This window comes from Ciconia boyciana, chromosome 3, assembly GCF_034638445.1.
Source record: "Ciconia boyciana chromosome 3, ASM3463844v1, whole genome shotgun sequence".
Taxonomy (NCBI): Eukaryota; Metazoa; Chordata; class Aves; order Ciconiiformes; family Ciconiidae; genus Ciconia; species Ciconia boyciana.
In genome coordinates, this window is record NC_132936.1 from 116,997,514 (window position 1) to 117,020,381 (window position 22,868).

Consider the following 22,868-nt stretch of genomic DNA (forward strand, 5'->3'; position numbering starts at 1 on the left):
ATAAATTTCGGCTACTTGGTGCATTTCAACAAAAGGTTGCTAATATTGATTATCATCTACTTCTAAAAGCAGACCCTGTTAGATGGACCAATACAGCAATGCCTTTGATCAGTAACTTAACAGCAAAGTGTACTTATAAGTTTTAATCCTCTTTGGGGGAGTGTGGAACTGCTGAATATTATTGTAAATGCTGTGGCGTAATATTTTCCACACAAAACCAGAAGTTGGAGGTCTTGGGGGAGAGCATTTCTACGTGACAAATTTCTTCCTTCATCGTCCAGGAGCTGGATCCTGCTGCTTCTGCTTGGAAAAAAGCTGCAGAGCCATCCCCACTTTAGGATGCTCTGCCCTTCCCATCTCGCCGCTAGCAAATTGTGTACCCTAAAAGCACCCTTCCAAGGAACAGTTTCATCAAACAGGAGCTTCCCAGGGTGATAAGTGGATATGGGGTCATGTCTTACATCAGAAAGAAGAGCACACCAAATGGCGTAACTTTTTCTTACTGTGTGGGTCCACCAGCTCCACCCTAAGCTGACCCACTTCCCTGTTCATCTCCTTTACCTTCCCTTGTGTGGATGCAGCAAGTCCACAGGCCACAGTGAGGGGAATCAAACAGTTTGGAGAAGGCTGGTGACCTTCCCTTGCATGCAGCAGGGTCATAGCCGGGTGAGGAGGTGGTTCTCCATGCAGATCTGGGCTTGCACACTACTGTGGCGTTGGCATGTGAACGTGCGCGTGGCAGGCACGTACGTGCAAGCATTTCAAATGCTCCCATCCAGAATTTGAAAGCTTTCTTTTAGAAAAAAACAATATTTTTTCTGGTGTCTTTCCAGCTTCTGGTGCTGGAAATTGCTTCTCTGCAACTAGGGATCCTGTGGTTTAAGTTAATAAGATAGCTTCCCCGAGTGTACAGCATCTTGCATCAGAGATTACAAAACCCTTTACAAACATCAAAGAATTAAGTTTTAGCACCCTTGCAAGATCGGTACAGGTGATTATCCCCATGTTACACACAAAGTGCTTAAATGCAGAGATCTGCCCGCGGTCTCCTAGTGAAGCAGTGTCAAAGCTGGGGGAAGTACTCAGAAGTCCCAGCTCATGCTCCTTTGCAGGTTTCTTTCCAGATTAATTTTAACCATGAGAAATGTGAGAGTTTCGTAATTCCATGAGGACCATATAGTCTTTGCTCCTCAGCTCAACTTGAAAGATGAGAATGGCAGGTCACTACAGAGGTGCAGTCTCCACAAAGGACTTTGATGAGGTTTCTCCTAGTCCCCCAGCTCAGAGAGAGTGAAATTTGGCTAAGCGACCCTGCTACATGGAAAGGACAGTCAGGCGCCTTCTGGGCGCTAGTCTCCCTTTCCCCCACGTGGCTCGATGGTGCAGAGGTGGTTACATAGGGTCTTAGAGAGTCCGGTAGAGCATAGCACTGCCTGCAGGTAGGCTATGGAGGGTCCTGGTCCTGATCCTGCCTGGGAGGCAATGATGAACATGGGCTGGGGAAAGGGGTGCTAGTCTGTGCATATACACATGGGGACCCTTGGGCACCTGGACCCCAAAATGATTCATATTTGCACAGATGCTCCCTTTTCATTGCGGGTGAGGAGAGGAGCAGCTCTTTCCAGCTCATCATCTGGAAGATAAACCATAAGCACAGAGAAGCTGAGCAGTTGCCTGTGCCTTGGCCAAGCGTTCAGGATTACCGTCTCCTCTGCAGCTACTTTGATCCCTACCACACTATCCTGACTGCGCTGGGTTTGCATGGGTGGAGTGGGTCTTGCGCACAAGGATTGTTTTTGTGTTTGGAGGCTTGTGATGACCATCCATCTTTTAGCAAGAAGGTTTTTTTCATTGGGAACATAGCAACAATATAGTTCTCTTGGAAGAATTCAAAAGATACAGTACTTTTTAAAAGGTGTTTATTTAGGTCAGGGTATCAGCGTGGTAAAGAACACTAAAATGCATGCTGAATAATGTCTGCTTTCAAAGATTTATTTATGGAGCAAGCAGCATTGGCCTGCAGGACTTGTAGTCATGTGATATTTTTACCATTTGAGAGTACGCCTTGTAATGCTCAATGATATTGGGGACCGGCACTCCAAAACCTGAATTGAAATATGTAGCTCAATTTGTGAAATGCCACGTAAGTAATGAAACTCTTTCAATTGCAGGAAGAAACACAGAAGAAGAAGAAGCTATGATGCAGGAATGGTTCATGCTGGTTAATAAGAAGAATGCCTTAATAAGACGAATGAACCAGCTTTCTCTTCTGTAAGTACAGATGGATACATGTATTTAAAAGGATGATCTACTGGAATATTTACCTAGCGGATAGATGCAAAACTTTTTTGTTTTATTCTCATTAGACTTCAAAAACATTCCCTCAAAAGTGAGTAGAGTGGGTGATTTGTGGAACACATTGAGTAACTTGTTTTTCTCATATTTCAGACTTGAAAATGAGAAGCGTGCAATGACACAAGATTAGCCAGAGCTGTGAAAAAAAATAATTACAGAAATATTAAGCACGGTTACATTTTCAAAGGCCAAACAGTATAATAAAATTACATTTTAGAAATGCACAAATAGATTTGGATTGTGCCTCAGATGTGACAGGTGAAGACTATTTGGAGAGAGAGCAAAATTTGAGTCGCTACCTGCTTCGTAGAAATCCTCAGTCCCATCGCTAGTTCAGCAGCACCAGACTGCTGAAAGGATATTAGTGAAACAGTCACGGTGTGATGATACCACCGATACTGCAAAGTAAGGACAAATAAACTTTTTTTGCTAGCACCGGCGAGGAAGGGAGAAGACGCTGCTCGTTTTTAGAGGTGTTCTGCCCTCAGTGCTTCTTTTCCAGCTTCTTTTGGTTTGATTATATTTCTTTCAGTAATGCCACCTAGTGTAGATGCCTGCATACTTCCCCGAGAAGAGCCTGTGCTCACAAATTTCCTACCGTGTCTGAACTTGACAGAAGATTCTACCTTCAAAATATTAAGCTTTCTAATCCCGTGTCTAATTTTCATTATTCATTAGGGCAGAATGTATATAGGATAATACTTCCAGTGTCATATTATCTTGGTGAATAGGCTGATGCTGGAATTTGTTCATTAGATCCGGAGGAATGTTTTATACTTAGGACATTCCACGACAGCTGCTCCAAGGATGAATATGAAATAATTACGTCCTGTAGCACAATAGAGTTAAACTGGCGGAATTAAAGCCAACATTACAGAAAATGAAAAGGCCTTGTTACTGAACATGCCACCTGAGCAAGGTTTTAAGTTTGTGTATCATTTGTTTGGAGTAGCTTAAAGTTAAAGAGAAAAGTCGGTTACGAGTCCTAAAATCAATGTAAGTTAAAGGTTCTTTTAAGTGTTTAATGATTTAGTAATTAACATATTGATGAACTTTTGCAACTTGCCTAGGGAAAAAGAACATGACCTAGAAAGGCGCTACGAACTGCTGAACCGGGAGCTAAGAGCAATGCTTGCTATTGAAGGTAAGCGCAATGCTTGGGTACCAAGGGAAGGAAAATGCTTGCTGCCAAAGGTGGCTACCTGAAAGTACCAAACATGGAGGCTTTTCTGAAGCCCAGTTAAGAATTAATGCTGAAATTTACATCATTTCAAGTGATAGCACACAGCAAATACACTGGGTCCGCAATCCCATTCTTAAGGTTTATTCGGGGGGAAAAAAAAGTCTAAGATATGGGACAAAGAAATACGGTCTCCTTGGAATAAACTTTGAAAACAAAGGGATGAGGAAGTAAAGAATATTTGTCGGGGGTTTATTATTTTTTCTTGCAGTAATGCTCTCCTAGCTTTCCTGTGGCATCATGCTGCTTTGGGTGCCGCAGAAAATGGAAGAGGTGACCCACAGAAGGGAGCCTCCTTCCTTTTAATGTTTCAGATCTGTTTTACAACAGTATCTCACTGGGGAAAAAAAGTCTCATCCGTTTTCCTGGTAAAACACTACATTTGCCGAGTAAATATTTCATCGCAAGCAACACCCAGGATTAGTGCGATCCTTTGCACAGATTTTCTCCCTTCTCTGCAACTCTCCCGAGTTTAGTCACCTTACCTGAATGAAAACTCATGGGAAGATTGACACACGGGATAAATGAAACAATTGCATCCTTTCCGTAGGGCTTTCAAGTGAATTGTACAATAATCCTGGGGATGATTCATAATAAAAAATAAACATCCAGATAGCTTAAACCATTGCTTGCATTATTTTCTTATTTAAATATCTTAAGTGTTTTCTAATGCTGCACCGCTTATACCTCTCAGTCACAAATGCTGTCTTATAGTTCAAAGATGTTTGCTTAAAAGTTAATCCTTTGGGCTCTGTAAAATGGACCTTTTGTCTAATCAATGCAAATTGATTTTGCTATTCTGTATTGACCTCTCAACCCTTTGACTGTCCATGGTAATTTCTTTCTTCACCTGATAAGGTACCTGATCCATAATAAATCAATTCTAATTAGTTTGGAGACTTCACTGGGAGCGTAAGTTTGTAGGGAAAAAGCAGCAGGTTTCAGGTAGCTTTTTCATATGTCTCCATCTGTGGTTATATTTTTTGCATAAGACTACTTTCACTATATTCTTGGATAAACTTGAGTCATAAATATGTACATTGCTTTCTGCAGAGACAAGCCAGTTTAATTGGGAATCATACCAATGAAATACTTAAAACATAAAATACTCTAAACCCAGAGAAGAGTTAAGAGACACTGGATTTAAATCCGAAATTTCAATGCTTAATTGCCTCTTATATGTTTTACTGTCTTGGAATGTCCTAGCAGCAGCCTTTGAATGTCTAGCAGCCTATGCCATTCACACGTTGACTTGAACAATAATCTGTCCTTTTTTAATTTCTTTTTTGTAAGGTCAGAGGGAGATGCCAAAACCCAGGAAGGTCATCTTTTTTTTTTCTTTTTTTCTTTTTTTTTTTTGGTGTGTTACTGGTGATATGGTAAACAGCAGTTTAGGGAGAAAACATAAGTGCCAGAGAATGTTGGTTTGTTTTTTATTTTTACAGCGAAGTCCATGTTTAGCATTTTAACCCTCAATAAAAATATTAATCTGCTAGAAGTTTTAGCAGCTATCTGCTTTTACCTAAAAAACGTATTAAAGGTGAAACTCTCCCAAGAAAATGCCTGTGAAACGTCAAAATATACATTTGTGACACCTCGCCTCTCGATGTGTGAGTCAGCGCTGTATCACTTTCTGTGTCCAACATACGCTGGGATGCAAAGATGCACTTTTTGGGAAGCACCGGTAAAACCACACCATTTATGATATGATTTCCCCGAAGAAGCAAGGGCTGCCTGAGCAGCCCGGCACTGTCTGTTCCAAGGCCATTTAGCTGATTGCTAATGAGTGCTTGAGCTCTGTGAGAGAGTTGAAAAGACAGATCTCACTTTTACCACCAACCAATTCCAAACCTGAAATATATGAGCAGGAAAAAAAAACTGTGTATAACAGGACGGGACCATTTTGTTTGTCTAAAAGAAAGGCAGAACGCACCAACCCAAACTGGAACTTTAAAAAAAAAAAAGTATTTGAAAGGTGATAATTACTGTTTTGGTAAATTGCTCTAACTCTTCCACGCGTGACTGTGCTGTTTAAAAATCTATCAACCAATTTACTTAGCTAGTTGATGACAGGGAAAAAAAAAAAAGAGAGTGCCTTGCGAAAGGTAGCAGCCTGCTGATCGCAGATAAAGACGGTTTATTGGCGGCTGGCCTGCCCTGCCTGCGCAGGCAGCGTGTGGGCAGCGCTGGCGTCTGGAGGTGCTGACCGTTATAATGTTCAGTGATGTGGAGACACTGTCCTCTTAGCCAACCGCAAAAATGGAGGCATACGCAGCTGAATAGCCTGTTGGAGTGTTACTGCACTTCACGCGGAACATGTGAATGACCGAGGGTGGTAAAAAAAGGCATACTTTCCCCCCCGCCCCGTTTAGCCGTAGGGATAAGAAAGAGAGAGTTAACGCACTGCCTTCTTCCAGCTAGACAGTGTTCCTCTCTTTCTACTGCCGAGGCTGCTCCGACCAAGAAAGGCCTGAAATCCTTGCCTAATAGTCCAAAGAAAATACGGGTTACTGGGTTTGTTGTAACCTGCACACATGGGAAGGCATTTTGGCTGTGTGTTTGGGAGCCGGCCGGCTCGTGTAAACAAGGTGCTGCATTTCAGAGCCTGATTTTTACCATATCCGCAGCCGAGTGGTGGGATGCCTTACCTTCAGCTACCTTTCCTCTCGCTCCTTTCTGGGTTTTTTTTTTCATTCAAGATTGAATGCCTCCTTAGAAAAGATAAGTTCATTTTTGCACACCTTGGGGTGGTGTGTTCATTTTCTGCCCAAGAAATGGATCTTCTTTCGGATTTTGTACATCTTGATTTATTCTTGGCTTATAGTTTGAAGTGGGTGCTCTTCTAAAAGGATTTATGCATAGGTTCACTATTTTTGTAGTTATGGTTTATATGATAAGCTTTTTATATTTAAAATCAATATGTAATCCTGTGGAGGAGCTTATCCTCTAAAACCCCATTTGTAAATCTATTTTAGCTTTGTTACACCGCGCAGCCACAGTATTCCATAGATTGATTAAGTTCAGCAGCAGAATCCTATCAAATGGCCTGCTCTGATGATGATGCAAACTCTTTCAGGATTGCTAGTTGACTGGAACTAAAGATAAGACCTGACTGCAATCCCCCAATGTGCTCTTTACAAAACTAGTGTTAATTTTCATCAAAGTGCCGGGCTTATTTATTATAGTGGCGAGGTTGAAGGTTTTACTACGAGAACTTTCGACCATTTCTATTAAAGCATTTCTATGGGAACCGGCCGCCTGTTTGCTCAAAGTAATTATCAGTTGAAGCAATGGGGGGAAAAAAAAAGACAATATGAAGTCAATGAAGATGAATAATTGAAAACATTTCTACTTTAACGTAAATTCAGCAAACTCTGTCATTTTAAACTGCCCGTCACGACCGGTGGCACGGGAGCTTTAGCTTTCAACACTTTTAGCTCATATACAGCCTCAGAGCTTAATCCTATTTTTGTCCAGAGTGTAGCTTTTATAACAGTATTATTCTGAAATCTTCAAATTAATCACAGCCTATATTGTAGCTTCCCAGAGCTGCAGTCAGCCTGGGTAACTATATGTGACAGGTGTTATAGGTAATCCTGGCTTAAAAGGCACAACAGGTAGGAATCAAACTTGAACACACTTGCTTTTTTAAACATAGGGATGCTTCCCGAAACTGCTGCCCGGCAGTGTTTTGTTGGATAAAACAAAATTGTAATGTAATCACATATAAAATGTTATTTAAATACTTTGCACCAATTGCTACTTGACTGTATTTATTGGGGGAGGGGGGAGTCAGACTCCTTTTCTAGGAAACAAAGTAAAAATGCAAGGGAATATTTCTGCCAGCAAGTTTTCCCGTGGTGTATTTCAAATGCTAATAATAAGCAAATGCAGAGACAAAAAAAACCCAGTTTTGTTCCATGAAGTCCTAATATGACGTTATTTACCCCACAGGGCTACAAGATGAGACAACAAAACCCATAGCTCTTAGAAAGGGACTGAACGGAGGAAAAATAGTAGTCAAGGACTGAGCGAAACCTGTACTGAACTATTTTGACTGATGTTTGCTGTTTTGAAAGCTAAAATTGTTGCTGAAACTGGAGAAGTAGGGGGCAAAGCAAAAAAAAAAAAAAAAGGCTTTAAAAATAAGAGCTTTTCAACTAAGTGAAAACTGTCAGAATTGCAAAATAATTAAATCGAGTCCAAGTAGAGACAGGGTTTTTCAGGTCCCTTTTCATCTAGAGCTTCATGTGCCCAGATGTGCTGGGGAGCCCAAGTCTCAGCACAACTATCAGCAGAAGCGGGGGGAAAGTTAACCTGAAAGTTGGGGCTACGTCTGGGGGGAGCAAACACCCATGAAATTCTCTGCCGTGTCTCTCTCCTTCTTTTCTGCCCGGCTCACTGCTGCTGCCCTTCGCAAGACGGGTTTGTCACGCTGAGATTGTGTTGCGCTTGCAGGGGCCTTATTTACATGGGTAAAACCCTCCGGTTTTGGGAAGCTCGGACTTGCAGAGGTGCAGAGCGGTGTGTTTTACACAGGTCAAACTGAAGGAGCCTTCCCCAAAAGGAGCAAAAGGGCAAGCAGTGGTGGAAATGGAGAGACCACGTTGGAAACTAGCACCTGAGCGGCTGCTACCTAAATTAAAGCAGCTTTGTCGCAGGAGAAGTGGCTTAGATTAGCAGTAGTTTTGGCTGGTAGCTTCAGTTGCAGTCTGTGTACACCTGGAACGTTATTTCCTTAACAGCGGTGGAGGGGAAGCAACACACTTGAAAAAGCAAGAGGAAAAGGAAAAGGGGAAGGAAAAGAAAAATAAAAACTCCTGGGAAGTTTCGGCAGCGTCCTGCCAGGCCGATGCTCCGGGAAGGGTTCTGGTGCCGCTGCACCGAATCCTTCCCCGCTTGCGAGACTCCACCATGCGTATTCGCCTCTCCCAAGTGTGGCTGCACACGCGTGTCGGCGTGGGCTTTTCCTGCATGCGTGTGGACCCGTAACTCACTCGTGGGCCCATGGGCCCAGGCAGAAGGCGAGGGCACGATAGAAGTGGTTACACATTCCTGCCTTTCTGCCGCTCTTCCCACCTTTATTGCATGATGATGCATCTAATTTTTAATTTGTAAATACAAGGCTGAATTCCCTCTAGCACCACTTGCTTTCATAAAGCTTCTGAGCCGTTTGCTGTCTTGAATAAATTTGGCTTTGGAGGGGGGTCAGGGGGATTTGAACCACCGCATTCTTGCGGGGTTTGTGAAGATTCACATGGTAACCGGTGGTGAGCATTGTTCGGGTTATCTGAATAAGCACCAGCCATGTGAGTTTTAACATGATCGCCCAGGGCAATGGAGAGCGCGGGGAGCAAGCCTAAAGGACTGCATCCTCTCTCCCCTTCGCCTTCGGGAAGGAGGAGGAGTAGGACACCGCCGGGCCGGTGGCGACGGCTTCTGCCGGTGGTGGTTTTTTTTGGAGCCGGCATTCTCTTTCCCTCCCGCTCCTCATTTGTCCTGCTATCTCCCTCATCATCTACTGCTCCTGCTTTTCATTGTTTACCTTCTTAATGAGGGAGGCGGGGAAGGCCGGGTCTTGACTGACAGCGACAAGCCCTGACGGTCTGGCTGGAGAGCCGGAGCCTGCGGGCGGCCCCGGGGCTGCGCCGGGCCGGGCCGGGGGCTCCGCCGGGGCAGGGAGCGGCGAGGAAAACCCCGTTCGGAAAAGCGAAGCGGCCCCGTCCTCCGCTGCCTGCCGGTGCCTTGTTTGAAGGGGCCCCACGATATTATGTAGCAAGTGTATTTTTACTTCAAAGCGGGAAATGCTAATTAACTGATACCTGCTTTTAAAGTTACTGCGAAGCATATGGTGCCCAGTGTGAGATTCCTCCAGCTGCTACGAGCCAGCGAGGAATTAGCAAAGAGGAGCCGGGTTGCAGGGAAATGGGCTTTCCTCCTCTGAGGAGAAAACTTGGTAAATGTCCGTGCCCGTCCAGGAAGCACACTCATGGGGAAAAAAAAAAAAAAAACCCACACAAACAAAAAAAAACCAAACCCGAAACGACCCCGAAGTCGCTGCTGAGCTGCCCCAAGCCAGGTGGGCAGGAAGAGAACAGGCCGGCGGGCTGCGCCTGTCCCCGCGGTGGCTCCCCCCGGGGCGAGCGGCTGCGCTCCGCGGGCCAGGACGCAGCGAGCCGAGCCGGGCCGGGCCGGGCAGGGCTGTGCCGGGCTGGGCTCCCCGCCGCAGCGGCCGCGGTTGCTGGCGCGGCTGTCTGCGGCCCGGCGGTGGCGGCCGCGGCGCCTGAGCGCTGTTCTTGTTTTGGTTTTCTCTGGCAGACTGGCAGAAGACCGAGGCGCAGAAGAGGCGAGAGCAGCTTTTGCTGGACGAACTCGTTCTTCTCGTTAACAAACGGGACGCGCTGGTCAGGGACCTGGACGCCCAGGAGAAGCAGTGAGTGGGGCGGAAGGGGGGTCCCCGCCGAGCCGCCACGGCCCCCGCGGAAAGTTTGCGCCAAGTCCGCGGGGGCCGGGGGGCGAGCGGGGCGGGCGCGCATCCCCCGCAGCCCCTCACCGCGCCTCCCGCCGCCTCTTTCCGCAGGGCCGAGGAGGAGGACGAGCATTTGGAGAGGACCCTCGAGCAAAACAAAGGCAAGATGGCCAAGAAGGAAGAGAAATGCGTCCTCCAGTGAGCGGCCTTCCCGCGACGGTGGCGGAACCGCAGCGCGGCTCTTCCTTACGTTTTCAAAATGCCGACGTGAGACTGGAAAGAAAGAAAGAAGAAAAAAAAAAAAAAAAAGAAAAAAAGATGTTTTGAAAAAAAAAATTTAAAACTTTTTTCCATTTTCTTAGGCCAGACCTAGGCTGCGCCGGGCCCCGCTCCGTTGTTTTTCGGTTTCCATCCAAGCGAACTCGCGTTGTACCTTGTGGGCTCAGCTCTCCTGCCGAAAGGGTTGGAAATGAAATCGCCGAGAGCCCGGGCGTGCGGGCGATGCTGGCGAGGTGCGAAAGGAGCAGAAGAAATAAAGTCTGTCCTGGTTTCTGGAGCTGGAGGAGGGCTGAGTTTTGAAATAAATACGTTTTTGTCGTAATAGGATTAGAGAGGGGGATATAGGAAAAAAAAATCGTGGGGAATGGTTTCATCTAGTCCTGCCATATGTAATACTTAATAAGCTACCTACATTTTATAGTTAGGTCAGATCCACCCCAGTTATTATTAAAAATGTGCTGTATTTACCAGTGTTTTATTTCAGCGGTTTTACCTTTCCCCGGGAGCAGAGCTGAGCTGCTCTGCTTCACTCGGGGGGTTCTCGGGGCGCAAAGCCCGGGAAGCGGCTGCGAGCGGGGCAGAGCCCGGCCCGCCCCGGGGCAGCGCGGCGCTTCCCACCCGCGTCCCCCCGCGGCCCGGGCCGCGCCGCCGCTCCGCGTTATTTATTGCGCCCGGGCCGCGTCCCCCTCCGTGCCCCGCCACCCCGCCCCGTCCGTGTGCCCCCACGCGTGTCCCGCACTCGCATCGTCCCTTCGTGGAGCTCGTCTCGTTTATTTATTACAATACCGAGTCATATATACAATTTGCAATAAAAGCCGGATCTTTCTTACCGTAACTGCCGCTTTCCTCTTTACCTGGGAAACTTCCCCCTCCCTCCCTCCCTCCCTCCGCCGGCCGGGGAGGGGGGCCGGGGGCCGGGAAGGGCCCGACCCCGCGGGGGGCAGCGGGGCTCGGCCGCCCCGGCCGCCGCCGCTTCACCAACGCAACGAAATCCACCGGAGGGAAAAGTTTTTCGTTTGTTTTTAATAAAACGCAAGTCGGGGAGCGGGAGGTAAAACTTTTCCCGGCGGGGCCGATGCCGCTCGCCGGCCGGCGCGGGGGATGCGCGGCCAAGGCTCCGCTGCGGCGGCGGCCGCGCAAGGAACGCACCCGCGGGAAGCTGAGCGGGCGGCGGGGCCGGAGCGAGCCCAAACCCCGCGGGGACGCGGCTGCCGCCCCGGGAGGGACCCCTCATCGCCGGCGGCTCCGGGTGCGACTGCGACCCGCTCCCACCAAAAAAAAAAAAAAGAAGCCCCGCGGAGGAGGGAAGCGCTCGGGCTTGTGCGAGCGGCCGCCGGTGCCCGCGGGCTGCGCCGGCCCCGGGCCGGGGGGCCGGGGGCTGCCCCGGTGCCCGCCGGTGCGTTTGGCCCCGTGCGAAGTTGGGAAGGATGCGCGGAGCGCCCGGCCACCGGGAGGGCAGGGGCGGCGGGCAAGCCGGCTCCGCCGTGCCCCTCTGCCCTCTCCCCAAAAATACAGGGGCTGGGGCGGGGGAGAGACACACGCTGCAAGGGCTCCGCGGCCGCGGAGGACAGCGGAGGCTCAGGAGGGGAGAGGGCGGCAAAGCCCGCGGAGCTGCGTGCCCGGCCGGGGGCCGGCGGCTGTTGAGCCCCGAAGCCTGGGGTTGCCCCCGGGGGGCGAGGGGGGCCGCGGGTGCGGGCAGGCATCCCCTCCCGGGGGGCCGGTGCGTGTCTGTCTTCTAACGCGAAAAAAGTAACTCGGTCCCCGGGTTGCGGGGACAATAATTGTGTGAGTCCCCCTCCCCACCCCCAGTCCCCGGCCCGGGAACCGGCCGCAAGAGCCCCCTCGCCCCGGGACCGGCCCGAGCTGCCCTCCCTGCCCCTGCCCTTCCTCGCCGCCGGGGCCGGGGGGACCCGCAGCCCAGCCCCCCGCCCGGCCGCCGACCTTACCTGGGCTCCGTCCGGCGGAGGGAAGGGGGGGTCAGGCGGGCCGGGGCCGTCACCTCGGGGGGCGGCGAGCCCCGCGCCCGCCCTGTCCGCAGCCCCCGGCCGAGCCTGCGGGGAGGCGCCCGAAATTGGGGATTGGGCAACCGCGGTGGCTGCGGGGTTTTGGGTGGGCGCAGGTACCCCCCGGTGTGTGCGGAGGGTCGCAGCCCCGGGGGGCGGCTGGTGCCCGGCAGGAGCGGGGCTGCCCCGGCGGGGCGAGGTGATGGGAAGGCGGCGGGGGGAGCGCAGCCCGGCCCGGGAGCTGCCCCGGCGGGACCGGGGCAAAACGGAGGGGGCTGGAGGGGGGGGAACTGCCCCCCCAAACCCTCCTTCCTCCTCCCTTTGCTTTTTGTGAATGGGCCGCGGCGCCTTTGTTGCGGGAAGAAGTGCCCGTGTCGCTGACTTTGGTGGGTGAGCGGAGGAGCATGTAAACCTCCTTTACGCTCCCCCTCGGCCCATCGGCTCCCTTCCGCCCGGATTAGACGGTTCCCTCCTCGCCTGGGAAAAAGAGGGGAAAAGAAGAAAAAAACAAAAAAAAAAAAATGGGGGGAAGAAAAACCGCGCTTCGGTCGAGGCCGGCGGGCAGCGTCTTTGAACATTAGCTCGCTTTCAGCTCCAACTGCAATTAGAGGGAGTTGATTTGGGGAGACCAACAAAAGCCGCGCACCGGAGCCCTCGTTAGAGGTCCGGGACGGCTCCGCCGCCCGCGCGGCTGCAGCGCCCCGCTCCGCGCCCCCCCGCGCTCCCCCCCGCCGCTCCGCGCCGGTCCCGCGCCGCTCCGCTTTAGCCGCCGCTGCGGGCAACGAGTCGGGCTGCGCGGAGCGGCGCGGAGCGGGGCGGTGGGTCCCGTTCCCCCCCCGCCCCTCTCCCCGCCGCCCCCGGGCCGCCCCCGCCCGCTCTCCCCCCGCGGCGCGGAGCAGCCCCCGAACTCGGGACGCGCGGGGAAAGGTGCGGCCGCTGCTTCTTTATTATTATTTCAAAGCACAAAGTTTGGGCGAGGCTCCAGCCACTGGGGGGGCCGGGACCCCGCTCCCCCCGGCTCCCCCCCACTCCCCACACCGCCTCGCCCTCCGGGAGCGCCCTCCGCGCCGGCGCAGGCGGCGGCCGAAACTTTTCCGCGGTCCCGTCGGACGGGCGGGGGCGCGGAGCGGCGCAGGGGGCCGCCCGGGGGAGGGGGCAGAGCAGCGCGGGCGCGGAGCGGCTCCCCCCGCACAACTTCTCTAACGATTCCACCCCCCCCCCCCCCCCGCGCAGGTTGCGCGGGGCCCTGCGCGCCCACACCCCCCCCCCCCCCTTACTCCACCCCCCGTTCCTCCGCTGGCCAGCTCTCCGCGCCGCTGGGGCTGGGCCGGGCACGCCGGCGGCGGGTGCGCGGGGGAGCGCGGAGCGGCGCGGAGCGGCGCGGGGCGGGGGGGGCGCGGAGGGAGCCGGCGCCCTGCGCTGCCATTGCCCGGGCGGCTGTCAGTCAGGCGGGGAGCGGCCGGGGATTGGCGCCGGGCTGGTTACGCAGACGCTTTGCGCGCACATACAAGGCTAGGGCCGGGGGTAGGTGATCAATCCTCATCAGGGCCGCGGCTCCATCGCCCCGACAGCGCGGGCCGCCGGCAAGGTAACGCGGGGCGCCCCGACAAGTTGGGGGTGCGCGGCTCGGCTTCGGGCATCGCCCCCTCCCCCGGCCCCCTCCCCTGCCCGCCTCTCACCTGCCCGACCCCCCCGCCCGCCCCCTCCGCGCCCCCCGCCCGCTCCGCCCTGCCCTGCGCGCAGCCCCCGCCGCGGCGGTCGCTCCGCAGGTGGCCGCGCAGGTGAGGCGGGCGGGGGCGGCGGGCATCGCGCTCCCCGACGGGGCGGGCGGCGGCGGGACGGAGCGGGCCCGCGGCACCGGCACCGCACGCGGGGTGTGTGTGCGGGTGTGGGCACGGCCGGGCCGGGGCCGCCTCGGGATTTTCCTCTTTCCCTCTTCTCTTTTCCCTCTATTTCCCGCTTTCCCCCCCTCTGGCCGCCCGGGACGGTCCCGCTCCGCCGTGCTCCCCGGCAAAGTTATGCAACGCCGGGTCACGGCGCTGCCGCCCAACCTGCGCCTGGCCCCGGCCCGCCGGGGAGGGGGAGCCCCTCGCCCCCACCCCAAAACTTACCACCTCCGCGGGCCGGGGCGGCCGCCGTGCCGCCGGGGGGGTCCCGGCCTCGGCAGCGGGGGCCGCGCCCGGGGTCTCTCCGCCTCTTCCTCCCCTCCGCGTTTATCTGCTGCCTTTGGCCACCGAGCCCGGCCGCTGCCTCCCGAGTCCCGTGTCCCCCCCCGGCTCTGCCGGAGCCCCCCCAGCCCTAGGACGGGCCCCGCCGCCGTCCCAGTCCGGGCTGCCGGCGCCTGCCGCCCGCCCGGGTGCCTGCGCTCTCCCTCTTCCTTTTTCCCTTTTTAACTCTTATCCATTTCTAATTAAAACGTCCCCGTCTGCTCGCTTTTAAATTAATTATACTTCCCTCCTCTGGTACCTCCTTTTGATTCCTAATCCAATTATCTTTTTAAATAATTGCTTTATCTCTCCCCATCGCCGGCCACTGTTGCCTCTCGGCACTTGCGCGCAACTCGCCTTCGTTTAAAAGAAAATAATAATAATAATAATAATAAATAAAATTTACGACCAAAGGCCGCCTGCCCGGTGCCGCCGCGCCGGGCTCCGCACAGCCCCCGGGGCGCCCCTCGGCCGGACTCGGGGCGGCCGGACCCCTAACCCGCCTCTCTCCGCTCTCTCCCCAGGCGCTCCGGCCTCGCATCTGCGCGGGGAAGAAATCCGCCTTTTTGTTTCCCGATCCTCGTTGTTGTTTTAAATTTTTTTTCTTTTTTTTCCCTTTTTTCCTCCCCCCTCCCTTTGCCTGCGATCGCTTGAGGACCTCGCGGCAGTGACGGCGGGACGGAACGAAAAAAACTCCTTTTAGGCCGATTTTGTGCTCCGTTTTTTAATTGTTGTTGGCTTTTAATTTTTTGCCTCTTGCTTGGGTTTTTTCGGGGGTTCTTTTTGTTGGGGCTTTTTTTTTCTTTTCCTCCTTCTACCCCCTCCCCACCCCAGACATTTAATTTTTTTTTTTTAATTTATTTTTTTTTTCTGCGGGACTTTGGAGGAAACCTGCCCGGCTTTTAGCATGATGTCTTACCTTAAACAGCCCCCTTACGGCATGAACGGGCTGGGGCTGACGGGCCCCGCCATGGACCTGCTGCATCCCTCCGTGGGGTACCCGGGTGAGTGCCCCGCGCCGCGGCCCCCTCTCCATCCCCGCCATCACCCACCCGCGCCCCGGCGGGAGCAAGCGGAGGGGGAAAAGCTCCGTCCCGGGCAGGTTTGGAGGAGCCCATGGGACCGGACGGTTTGGGGTGGGTTGTGGGGTGGGTGCCTCCATTTGCCCGCACCCCCGGCTGGGGGGAGCAGGTTGCGGGGCGGACAGCGCCGGTTCCGGCTGAATTTCCCCCCGCCCCCGGGGCTTCTTCGTTCCCGCGCGGATTTTTAAGGACGAAAAACAACAAAAAAGTCGATTTATTTCGACACAACGAAATCTCTCCGTTGCTGCCGCCGGCGCCGGGCCCGACCCTTCCCCAGCCCCGTGCCGCTCGCCCTACCCGCAGTGGGACGGGCCCCGGCCCAGGTGGGCAGCGCCCGGCTGCCGTGGGGCCGGGGCGTGCGGGGGCACCGCCGCTCTCTGGGCCCGGAGGCGGTGATGCTCGCAGGCCCCTGCCCCCGGGGTGCCGGGGTCCCGCCGGGACGGGGGGAACACGGGAGGTGCGGGGGGACCCGGCGTGACTGGCGTGGCGGTGCTCGCCCCCAGCCACCCCACGGAAGCAGCGGCGGGAGCGCACCACCTTCACCCGCTCGCAGCTGGACGTGCTGGAGGCACTCTTCGCCAAGACCCGCTACCCTGACATCTTCATGCGGGAGGAGGTCGCCCTGAAGATCAACCTCCCCGAATCCCGAGTCCAGGTACCAGACCTGTGTGGGGAGATCCCGCACTGTCACGGGTGGGGGGGGATGTGGGAGCACCTCGGCTCGGCTGGCCCCTGCTCGGACCCAGCTCTCCATCCGCACTCGTCCCTGTTTGCTTGGGGCTGGGACACACGTGAGGTCCCAGAATCTTGACTGTTCCGCCGCGGTGGCATCCAGGCAAAGCGGGACTTTTCTTTTTTATCCTCTTTTATTAATTTTCTTTTTATTAATTTTTTTCTGTTCCCCCCACCTGCCCCAGGGCATAGCAGCCCCACTACCCGGGTGCTTCCCAGGGGTGCTCCCTCTGGCACTGCTCCCCAGATGATGATGCCCAGTGGGGTGGGATACACAGGCAGCACCCCACGCAGGATCCATCCCCAAAACCATACGTTGTCACTGCGCCAGGGACATGCACAAGCTGGGACACCCCAGCCACTGGCCCTGGGCATCCTTGCTTGGGCTGGGATGCGGGGTGGCCAGGGTGCCAGGCGGGGCAGGTTTTTTTCAGGGTGCGGGGGCGTGCGGTGCTAATGGCTGGGCGTGGGTGCTGGTGGAACTGGTGCTGGGGTGAGGTTGGTTGGGTACTCCTAGGGCGAGGAAGGGGAAGTGGGGAAGTGAGGGGGCCCCCGCTCTCCCCACTGCCCCTTCCTCGCCCTGATGCTCATGTCCCCTGCACCCCATTTTCTCATCCCAGGTCTGGTTCAAGAACCGCCGTGCCAAGTGCCGGCAGCAGCAGCAGAGCGGTGGTGGGGCCAAGAGCCGTCCAGCCAAGAAGAAATCTTCGCCAGCTCGCGAGAGCTCGGGTTCGGAGAGCAGCGGGCAGTTCACACCGCCGGCAGCAGCCTCCAGCTCGGCCTCTTCTTCCTCCTCCAGTTCAGCCTCATCAGCTCCGGCAGGCGCCCCGGCATCTCTCAGCACCCCAGCGTCATCCATCTGGAGCCCGGCTTCTATCTCTCCTGGTGCTGCGCCGGTGGGGGTGACAGTGCCCGAGCCCCTGCCGCCAGCCGCCGCGTCCTGCATGCAACGGGCCGGCCCTGCCACCGCTGCCACCTCCGCCAGCTACCCTGTCTCCTATGGCCAAGGCGGGGGGTACGGGCAGGGTTACCCCGCGCCACCCTCCTCGTCCTATTTCGGGGGCGTGGATTGCAGCTCCTACCTGGCACCCATGCACTCCCACCACCATCCCCACCAGCTCAGCCCCATGGGGCCCTCCTCGGTGCCTGGCCATCACCACCACCACCCGCTGAGCCAGAGCTCGGGCCACCACCACCATCACCACCATCACCACCACCACCAGGGTTACGGCGGCACTGGGCTGCCCTTCAACTCCTCCGACTGCCTGGACTACAAGGAGCCCGCCGCTGCTGCCGCCGCCTCCTGGAAGCTCAACTTCAACTCCCCCGACTGCCTCGACTACAAGGACCAGGCGTCCTGGCGCTTCCAGGTCTTGTGAGGGGCTCACCACTGTCCCCCCTCAGCCACCACGTCCCTGCGCCCGGGGTCTCCCCGCTGCCTCCCGGGCAGGACTCTGGCTCCGGCTCTTCCTCCTCTTCCTCCTCTTTCCCCCCTCTTCGTTAGCAGTGGCGATGCCACGGGGGGAGTCCTGCCACCCCTGTCTCTACTGACTGATATTTATTTGCTTCCTGTGCCCCTCCAGCGGGTTTATTATAATTATTATTTTTTTAAATGCAACAGAAGAGGAGGTTTAAAAAAAAAAATAAAAATTAAAAGCCTAGCGTCTCCCCTGCTGCCTGCCCCTGGGCAGAGGCGCAGGCTGGCTCCTGCCCTGCCGGTGCCCCCCCAACTTCATGCGGGGACCCTCACCCCCCCACGGGTGGGGGAGCCCCCTGGCTTGCCGGTCCTGTACAGCCTCTTGCCGCTGGGAGCGGCAGGATAGATGTAAATACTAGGTCCGTTCCAGTGACCATGATTATTTTTAGTTGATGCTGTTGGGTTGGCATTTATCTAGAGTCTAACGTGGAACAGAACTTTAAAAAAAAAAAATCTTTTTTTAATTTTAATTTTTTTCCCTGAAAATGAATCTTTCTCTGTCTGGCATCCTCCGTCCATCCTTGAGGGCTCTGCATGAGCTTGGCCGTGCCGTCCTGGGGCTGGGGGAGAAGGAGGGCAGCAGCCCAGGGGGTGCCCAGAGGGGAGGCAAAGGGGGAGGGAAGGGCTGCCCAGTTGATCTGCAACCTGCAGACCAAAAAAACCCAAAACTTTTGGAAAAAAAATAAAAAAATAATTAAAAGGAAAGAAAAAAAAGCAGTAAAAAAAAGAAAAGTTTGGGTTTATATTTGGGGGGGGAGGGTTGCAGGAGGTTGCAGCTCTGCTTTGGGTTTGGGGGGGGCATGACTTTTTGGGGGTGTGTTTTTTGGTTTGGTTATTTTGGGTTTTTAGCCCCTTCTGTCAGTTGGTGTGTCTTCACGGGTCTGGGCTGCAGCCCTGCACCCCGGCTGCCTTACCTGCCCCAGGCCGGTGCTTTCCAGCAGCTTTGCCCCTTAGGGGGAGAGGGACTGTGTACATGTGATTTTTGATGCAGTAACCCCACACTTACCCCTTCAACTGTAAGGCAACCCCCCCCTCCTTCCTTTCCCCCCCACCCCAATAAAATCCAAACTAATCAACGCGGTGGTGTCCTGTCCTCCTTCCTCCCCTCTGCCTCCTCTTCCCCAGGAAACTTCCCTGCGGGGTTGAGGTGCTGGGAAGTGCTTCCAGGGGAGTCCCAGCAGGATTGGGGTGGGGGTGTGATGAGTTTGCAAGTGCTCTAGAGAGGGGAGTCCCCACTGACTCTGCTTTTATGCTGCTTGACACTGTTAATTGGTTACTGATTTATTGCTGCACAGCAGTGCCGGCGGGACCTGTGGGATGGGCACACGTGGGCTGAAACAGCAAAAACCCACGTGGTGGGACAGCCCCACAGAGTTGGGACCCACGGGCAGGCATGGGTGGTGGTGGGGTGTGAGGCCCACTCGGATGTAGAGCCAAGCATACAGACATCTGGCCCCTGTGCAGGTGCAGGGAGGGATGCTCGGCACCCGCGCTTCCAGCACTGGCTCCTGGCGTTTCCCTCCTCAGCCACTGCCAGCTGCGATCTAGCTGGGGAAGGGGGGAATGAATTATTTATCGTGACAATCTCCCCCCTTTTTTTTTTCCCAGACCTTCCCTGCAGTTGTTGGAGGCTGCCTGCTGGTGCTGGGGCTGTTCCCACTTCTACGGGACTGGGGCTAAGGGGACCACTGTGGCCACTGCTACCCTGCTTGGGCCGCTGATGCGCTGCGGGGGGCATCCCAAAATTCCCATCCTCCTCCCTGTGGTGTTGCAGCAGTGCCCACTGGAGCCGGGAGCTCTGGGGCTGTGCTGTGTGCCCCCATCCCTGGTGTCCCCAGGTACCCCTTGGGGCAGCAAGAGGTGCCAAGGCTCTGGTGTGCTCTGGGTGGCCACTTTGGGGAGGGTTTGCACCACCCTGTAACCCTCCCAGCATCCCGGTGGGGTGCAAACGGGGCTGGCAATGTGCTGCTGCGGCTGCTGGGAAATGGGCTGCAGTGGGAAAAACCAGTGGGGTTGGCCCCAGGTGCCACCAGTACAAGCCCCATGCATCCTTCCAGCATCAGGGCCATGGCACAGCCCCGAGGCGGGGGACGGCCAATGACCTCCAGCACCCATGGGGCGCAGCAAGGAGAGATGGGAGGGGACTGGGACAGCTGAGTCAATTTTAGGGGATTTTTCTTTAAATGGCTGTTTTCTTCTTGGGTCCTTCAGTGCATAGATATACATATATATACATATATTTAAGTATTTTTATATGTCTATACATATAAAATAATTATTCTCTTCTGCAAGCACTAGCGAGGCACTCATCACCCCAAAGGGCAGCTGTACAGGCAGTTTGAGGGAGGACCACACGTGCTGGGTATGAGTGCCCATCAACCTATGTGTCCCCAAGCATTTCTTTTACAGGGAAGAGGTTATTACAGCCCTCCCAGAGCTGTAAAATAAATAAATCTGTGCTGGACACAAAGTGAACTGAAGTTGCCCTCCCAAATTTAGTGAGCACCTGAGAGACAAGAGCCAGCAGGTGTATAACAACCCCCCCAACACACACACTTCATCTTCTTTAAACAAAGTTTACACGCACTTCATCTTCCTTAAAAGATGCGGGACTTAGGGACATGGTTTAATGCGACTTGGCAGTGTTAAGTTTACGGTGGGACTTGATGATCTTAAAGGTCTTTTCCAACCTAAATGAATCTATGATGCTATAAAAATTGTGTTCCATTATAACTCAGTAAATCAGCGCTGCTGAGAGACGCAGATGGGAGGGGAGCCTGAATTTTGCTCCCTTGGTTTCGGTGACATGGTCCTAAACCTCTTCATCCACCATCCCATGGTGTAGCTGGGTCCAGGACCTGCTTCGGAGTTTGGGTCTCTGAGGGGTCCCACGGCCCCCAGGGGAATCCCCCCTCTGATTTGGGCACCCAGTACCCTGCAGCACCCAGTGCTGCAGCCTGGTGGCTTCTCCAGCATCCCCCACACAACGATTTGAGCTGTGGGCATTTTCCAGTCCTGCTCATGCAGACCCAGAGCATGGCAGCGGGGCCGGTCGCTGAGCCTGGCTGGCAGCAGGGGTGCAGAGGAGACCTTTTCCTGATCACAGCAAATAATGGCTTTGCCCTCGACACCTGGCTTCATTTTTTAATTATTTTTTTTTGCATTTCTCCCAGCCCTGGAGTTTCTTCAAAGGTTGACGAGCACGACTTGAGTGGGGAAAACAACTAAAATTGTGTATTTTTTTTCCTCATATTGGGTAGAAACCCCCTGGAAAAACGGCAAGGCGACTAACCAGCACATTGCCCACTGGTGAGCCGAGTGTGGTCAGGCCTTGTCCTCCCTCTGCTGCCCGTGGGTCGGTGCCAGCAGAGCAGGCAAGATGTGACTTGTGCCTGTCAGCAGGTGAGCATGAGCCAGGGAGGGTTGTGCCTGGGTTTTTGGGGGGCCCCAGCACCCGCCCCCCACCCCCCCCATTTCACCAGCGGTACACCCACACTGCTGGGGCTTGGGTGGCAGAGCAAACTTCTCCCACCGTGGGTTTCTGCGAGGCTTGAACAGGCGCTGCCGCCCCGAGCACAAGTCTTGGCAGGTAAAGCAGCATGCTTGCTGCCTGGTGCCCGGCTCCAGGAGCAGGCGCCGGCGGGATCGTGGGGCTTTTTTTTTTTGGGCAGCCTTGTTGTGAAACAGCCACCTGGGTGACTCAGTGCCTCACGTCTCAAGCAAGAAGGCTGTTGGGTGCACAGCTACTATTAGTATTATTTCTTTTTAAATAGCATTTGCTGCTGGATCATGGTGCCGCATGAGTGCACCAGGGACTGGTGCCGTGGTGCCGAGATGCCAGGTTACCCAACACAAGTGCAGTGAAGCTCCTGCCTCTCGCCCGAGTGCTGGCAGCTGCCTGTTCCAAAGGCTGGTGGTGCTTTCCCGCCTTTAAGTCAAGGGCCAGGACTTATGGAGGTTGGCAAAGAGGGGCAAGGGGGGCAATACTACCCAGCTTGGGCTGTCATTAATTTTTTTGCTTGGTGCTTCATGGACCTGAAATAGTTTATGATCTATTTGCCCTGAGTAGAGTCCCTGCTTGGAAAGCTTTGCTTTTAAACCCTCTGCGTGTGGTAGGGGGCTGTGACAAGTGATGATTTGAACACCCTTAGTGGTACCCAGCCATGCAAAGGTGGGCAGAGGCTGGGCAGGGTTGCTGCTGGCTGGGGTGGCTGACTGCTGGTTCAGGTGCAGGGCGTGCTTTTGGGGATGCAAAGTGTTAAGGCCGAGCGTGAATTAAATGATTAAAAATGATAATTTTCCATTGTGTTATAAGTTTCAGGAGACATACCGACTAACACGACTTATTACAGTTATTTTGTAGACAGTCTTTCTGGCAGGGCACAAAGAAAACAGATGATTACCGCTGAATAAGGAGCCATCACACCTGACCATTTGTGGTTTTCCCTGTGCTGACCTCTACGTTAGCCAGTCACTGCTAATTCATGCACTTTGAGTAGCAATTAATGCACGTAAGATACCACATTAGTTCTAAATCTGTTTTGAATTTGTCAATAAAAATCTGCTGGCATAACTCCCAGCTGAGGAACCTGCTATGCTGGAGAGCTCTTCTTTCATGTCGTGTGGTCGAGCACAAAAAGCTGCGGGGAAGGAGGAGGGTGAAAATGGTCAGAGGGCTGAAGCCTAAAGGAAAGCATATGCCTTTTTCCAGTTAAATCCTTATTCAACACTTTTTTTTTCCAGGACAGACAGGACTTTTCCAAGAAAGCCATGAGAGGATTTTTTTTTTTTTTTAATGAAAAACTGCGATTTTAGGAAACAGCATTCTGGATCTTATGTACATTTCTAGTATCACTTCCTGTATATTTTTAGGCTGAAATCCTCTTAGCATGCAAAGTAAATAGATTATGATATACTGAAGGATTAAGAATCACTGTCTGGTGTCAGATTAATCCCTCATATAGACCATCACTTGTACTGACAGAAATATGGCTGCAATTCAGCAAAATAGCTGTACGGCGAAG

General features: G+C 54.0%; 2 protein-coding genes across 14 annotated transcripts in view; both read left to right on the forward strand.

The window, feature by feature from the left end:
• The window catches only part of EHBP1 (EH domain binding protein 1), a 228,162-nt gene extending 216,990 nt beyond the window's left edge, over positions 1-11,172 (forward strand). For 12 of the 13 annotated variants that reach the window (XM_072857323.1, XM_072857324.1, XM_072857325.1 and 9 more), the window contains 4 exons: positions 2,172-2,271; positions 3,426-3,499; positions 9,914-10,028; positions 10,176-11,172. In XM_072857323.1, the coding sequence (XP_072713424.1) occupies positions 2,172-2,271; positions 3,426-3,499; positions 9,914-10,028; positions 10,176-10,266 (380 nt within the window). In that variant the 3' untranslated portion in view covers positions 10,267-11,172. The remainder of the gene's footprint in view (positions 1-2,171; positions 2,272-3,425; positions 3,500-9,913; positions 10,029-10,175) is intronic. The other variant, XR_012041725.1, reaches the window with a different exon arrangement.
• Positions 11,173-13,890: 2,718 nt separating this feature from the next.
• Positions 13,891-18,387, forward strand: OTX1 (orthodenticle homeobox 1). Its single transcript, XM_072858519.1, has 4 exons — positions 13,891-13,934; positions 15,440-15,557; positions 16,139-16,290; positions 16,988-18,387. The coding sequence occupies exons 2-4, from the start codon at positions 15,461-15,463 to the stop codon at positions 17,744-17,746; spliced, it is 1,008 nt and encodes a 335-aa protein (XP_072714620.1). The 5' UTR covers positions 13,891-13,934; positions 15,440-15,460; the 3' UTR covers positions 17,747-18,387.
• The last annotated feature ends 4,481 nt before the right edge of the window (positions 18,388-22,868 follow it).

Bases quoted from the DNA above. Each gene is read 5' to 3' on its own strand.
- OTX1 (XM_072858519.1), top strand. From the start codon at position 15,461: ATGATGTCTTACCTTAAACAGCCCCCTTACGGCATGAACGGGCTGGGG. The intron at 15,558-16,138 runs GTGAGTGCCCCG...GCTCGCCCCCAG, and splicing joins TCCCTCCGTGGGGTACCCGG to CCACCCCACGGAAGCAGCGG. The intron at 16,291-16,987 runs GTACCAGACCTG...TTCTCATCCCAG, and splicing joins TCCCCGAATCCCGAGTCCAG to GTCTGGTTCAAGAACCGCCG.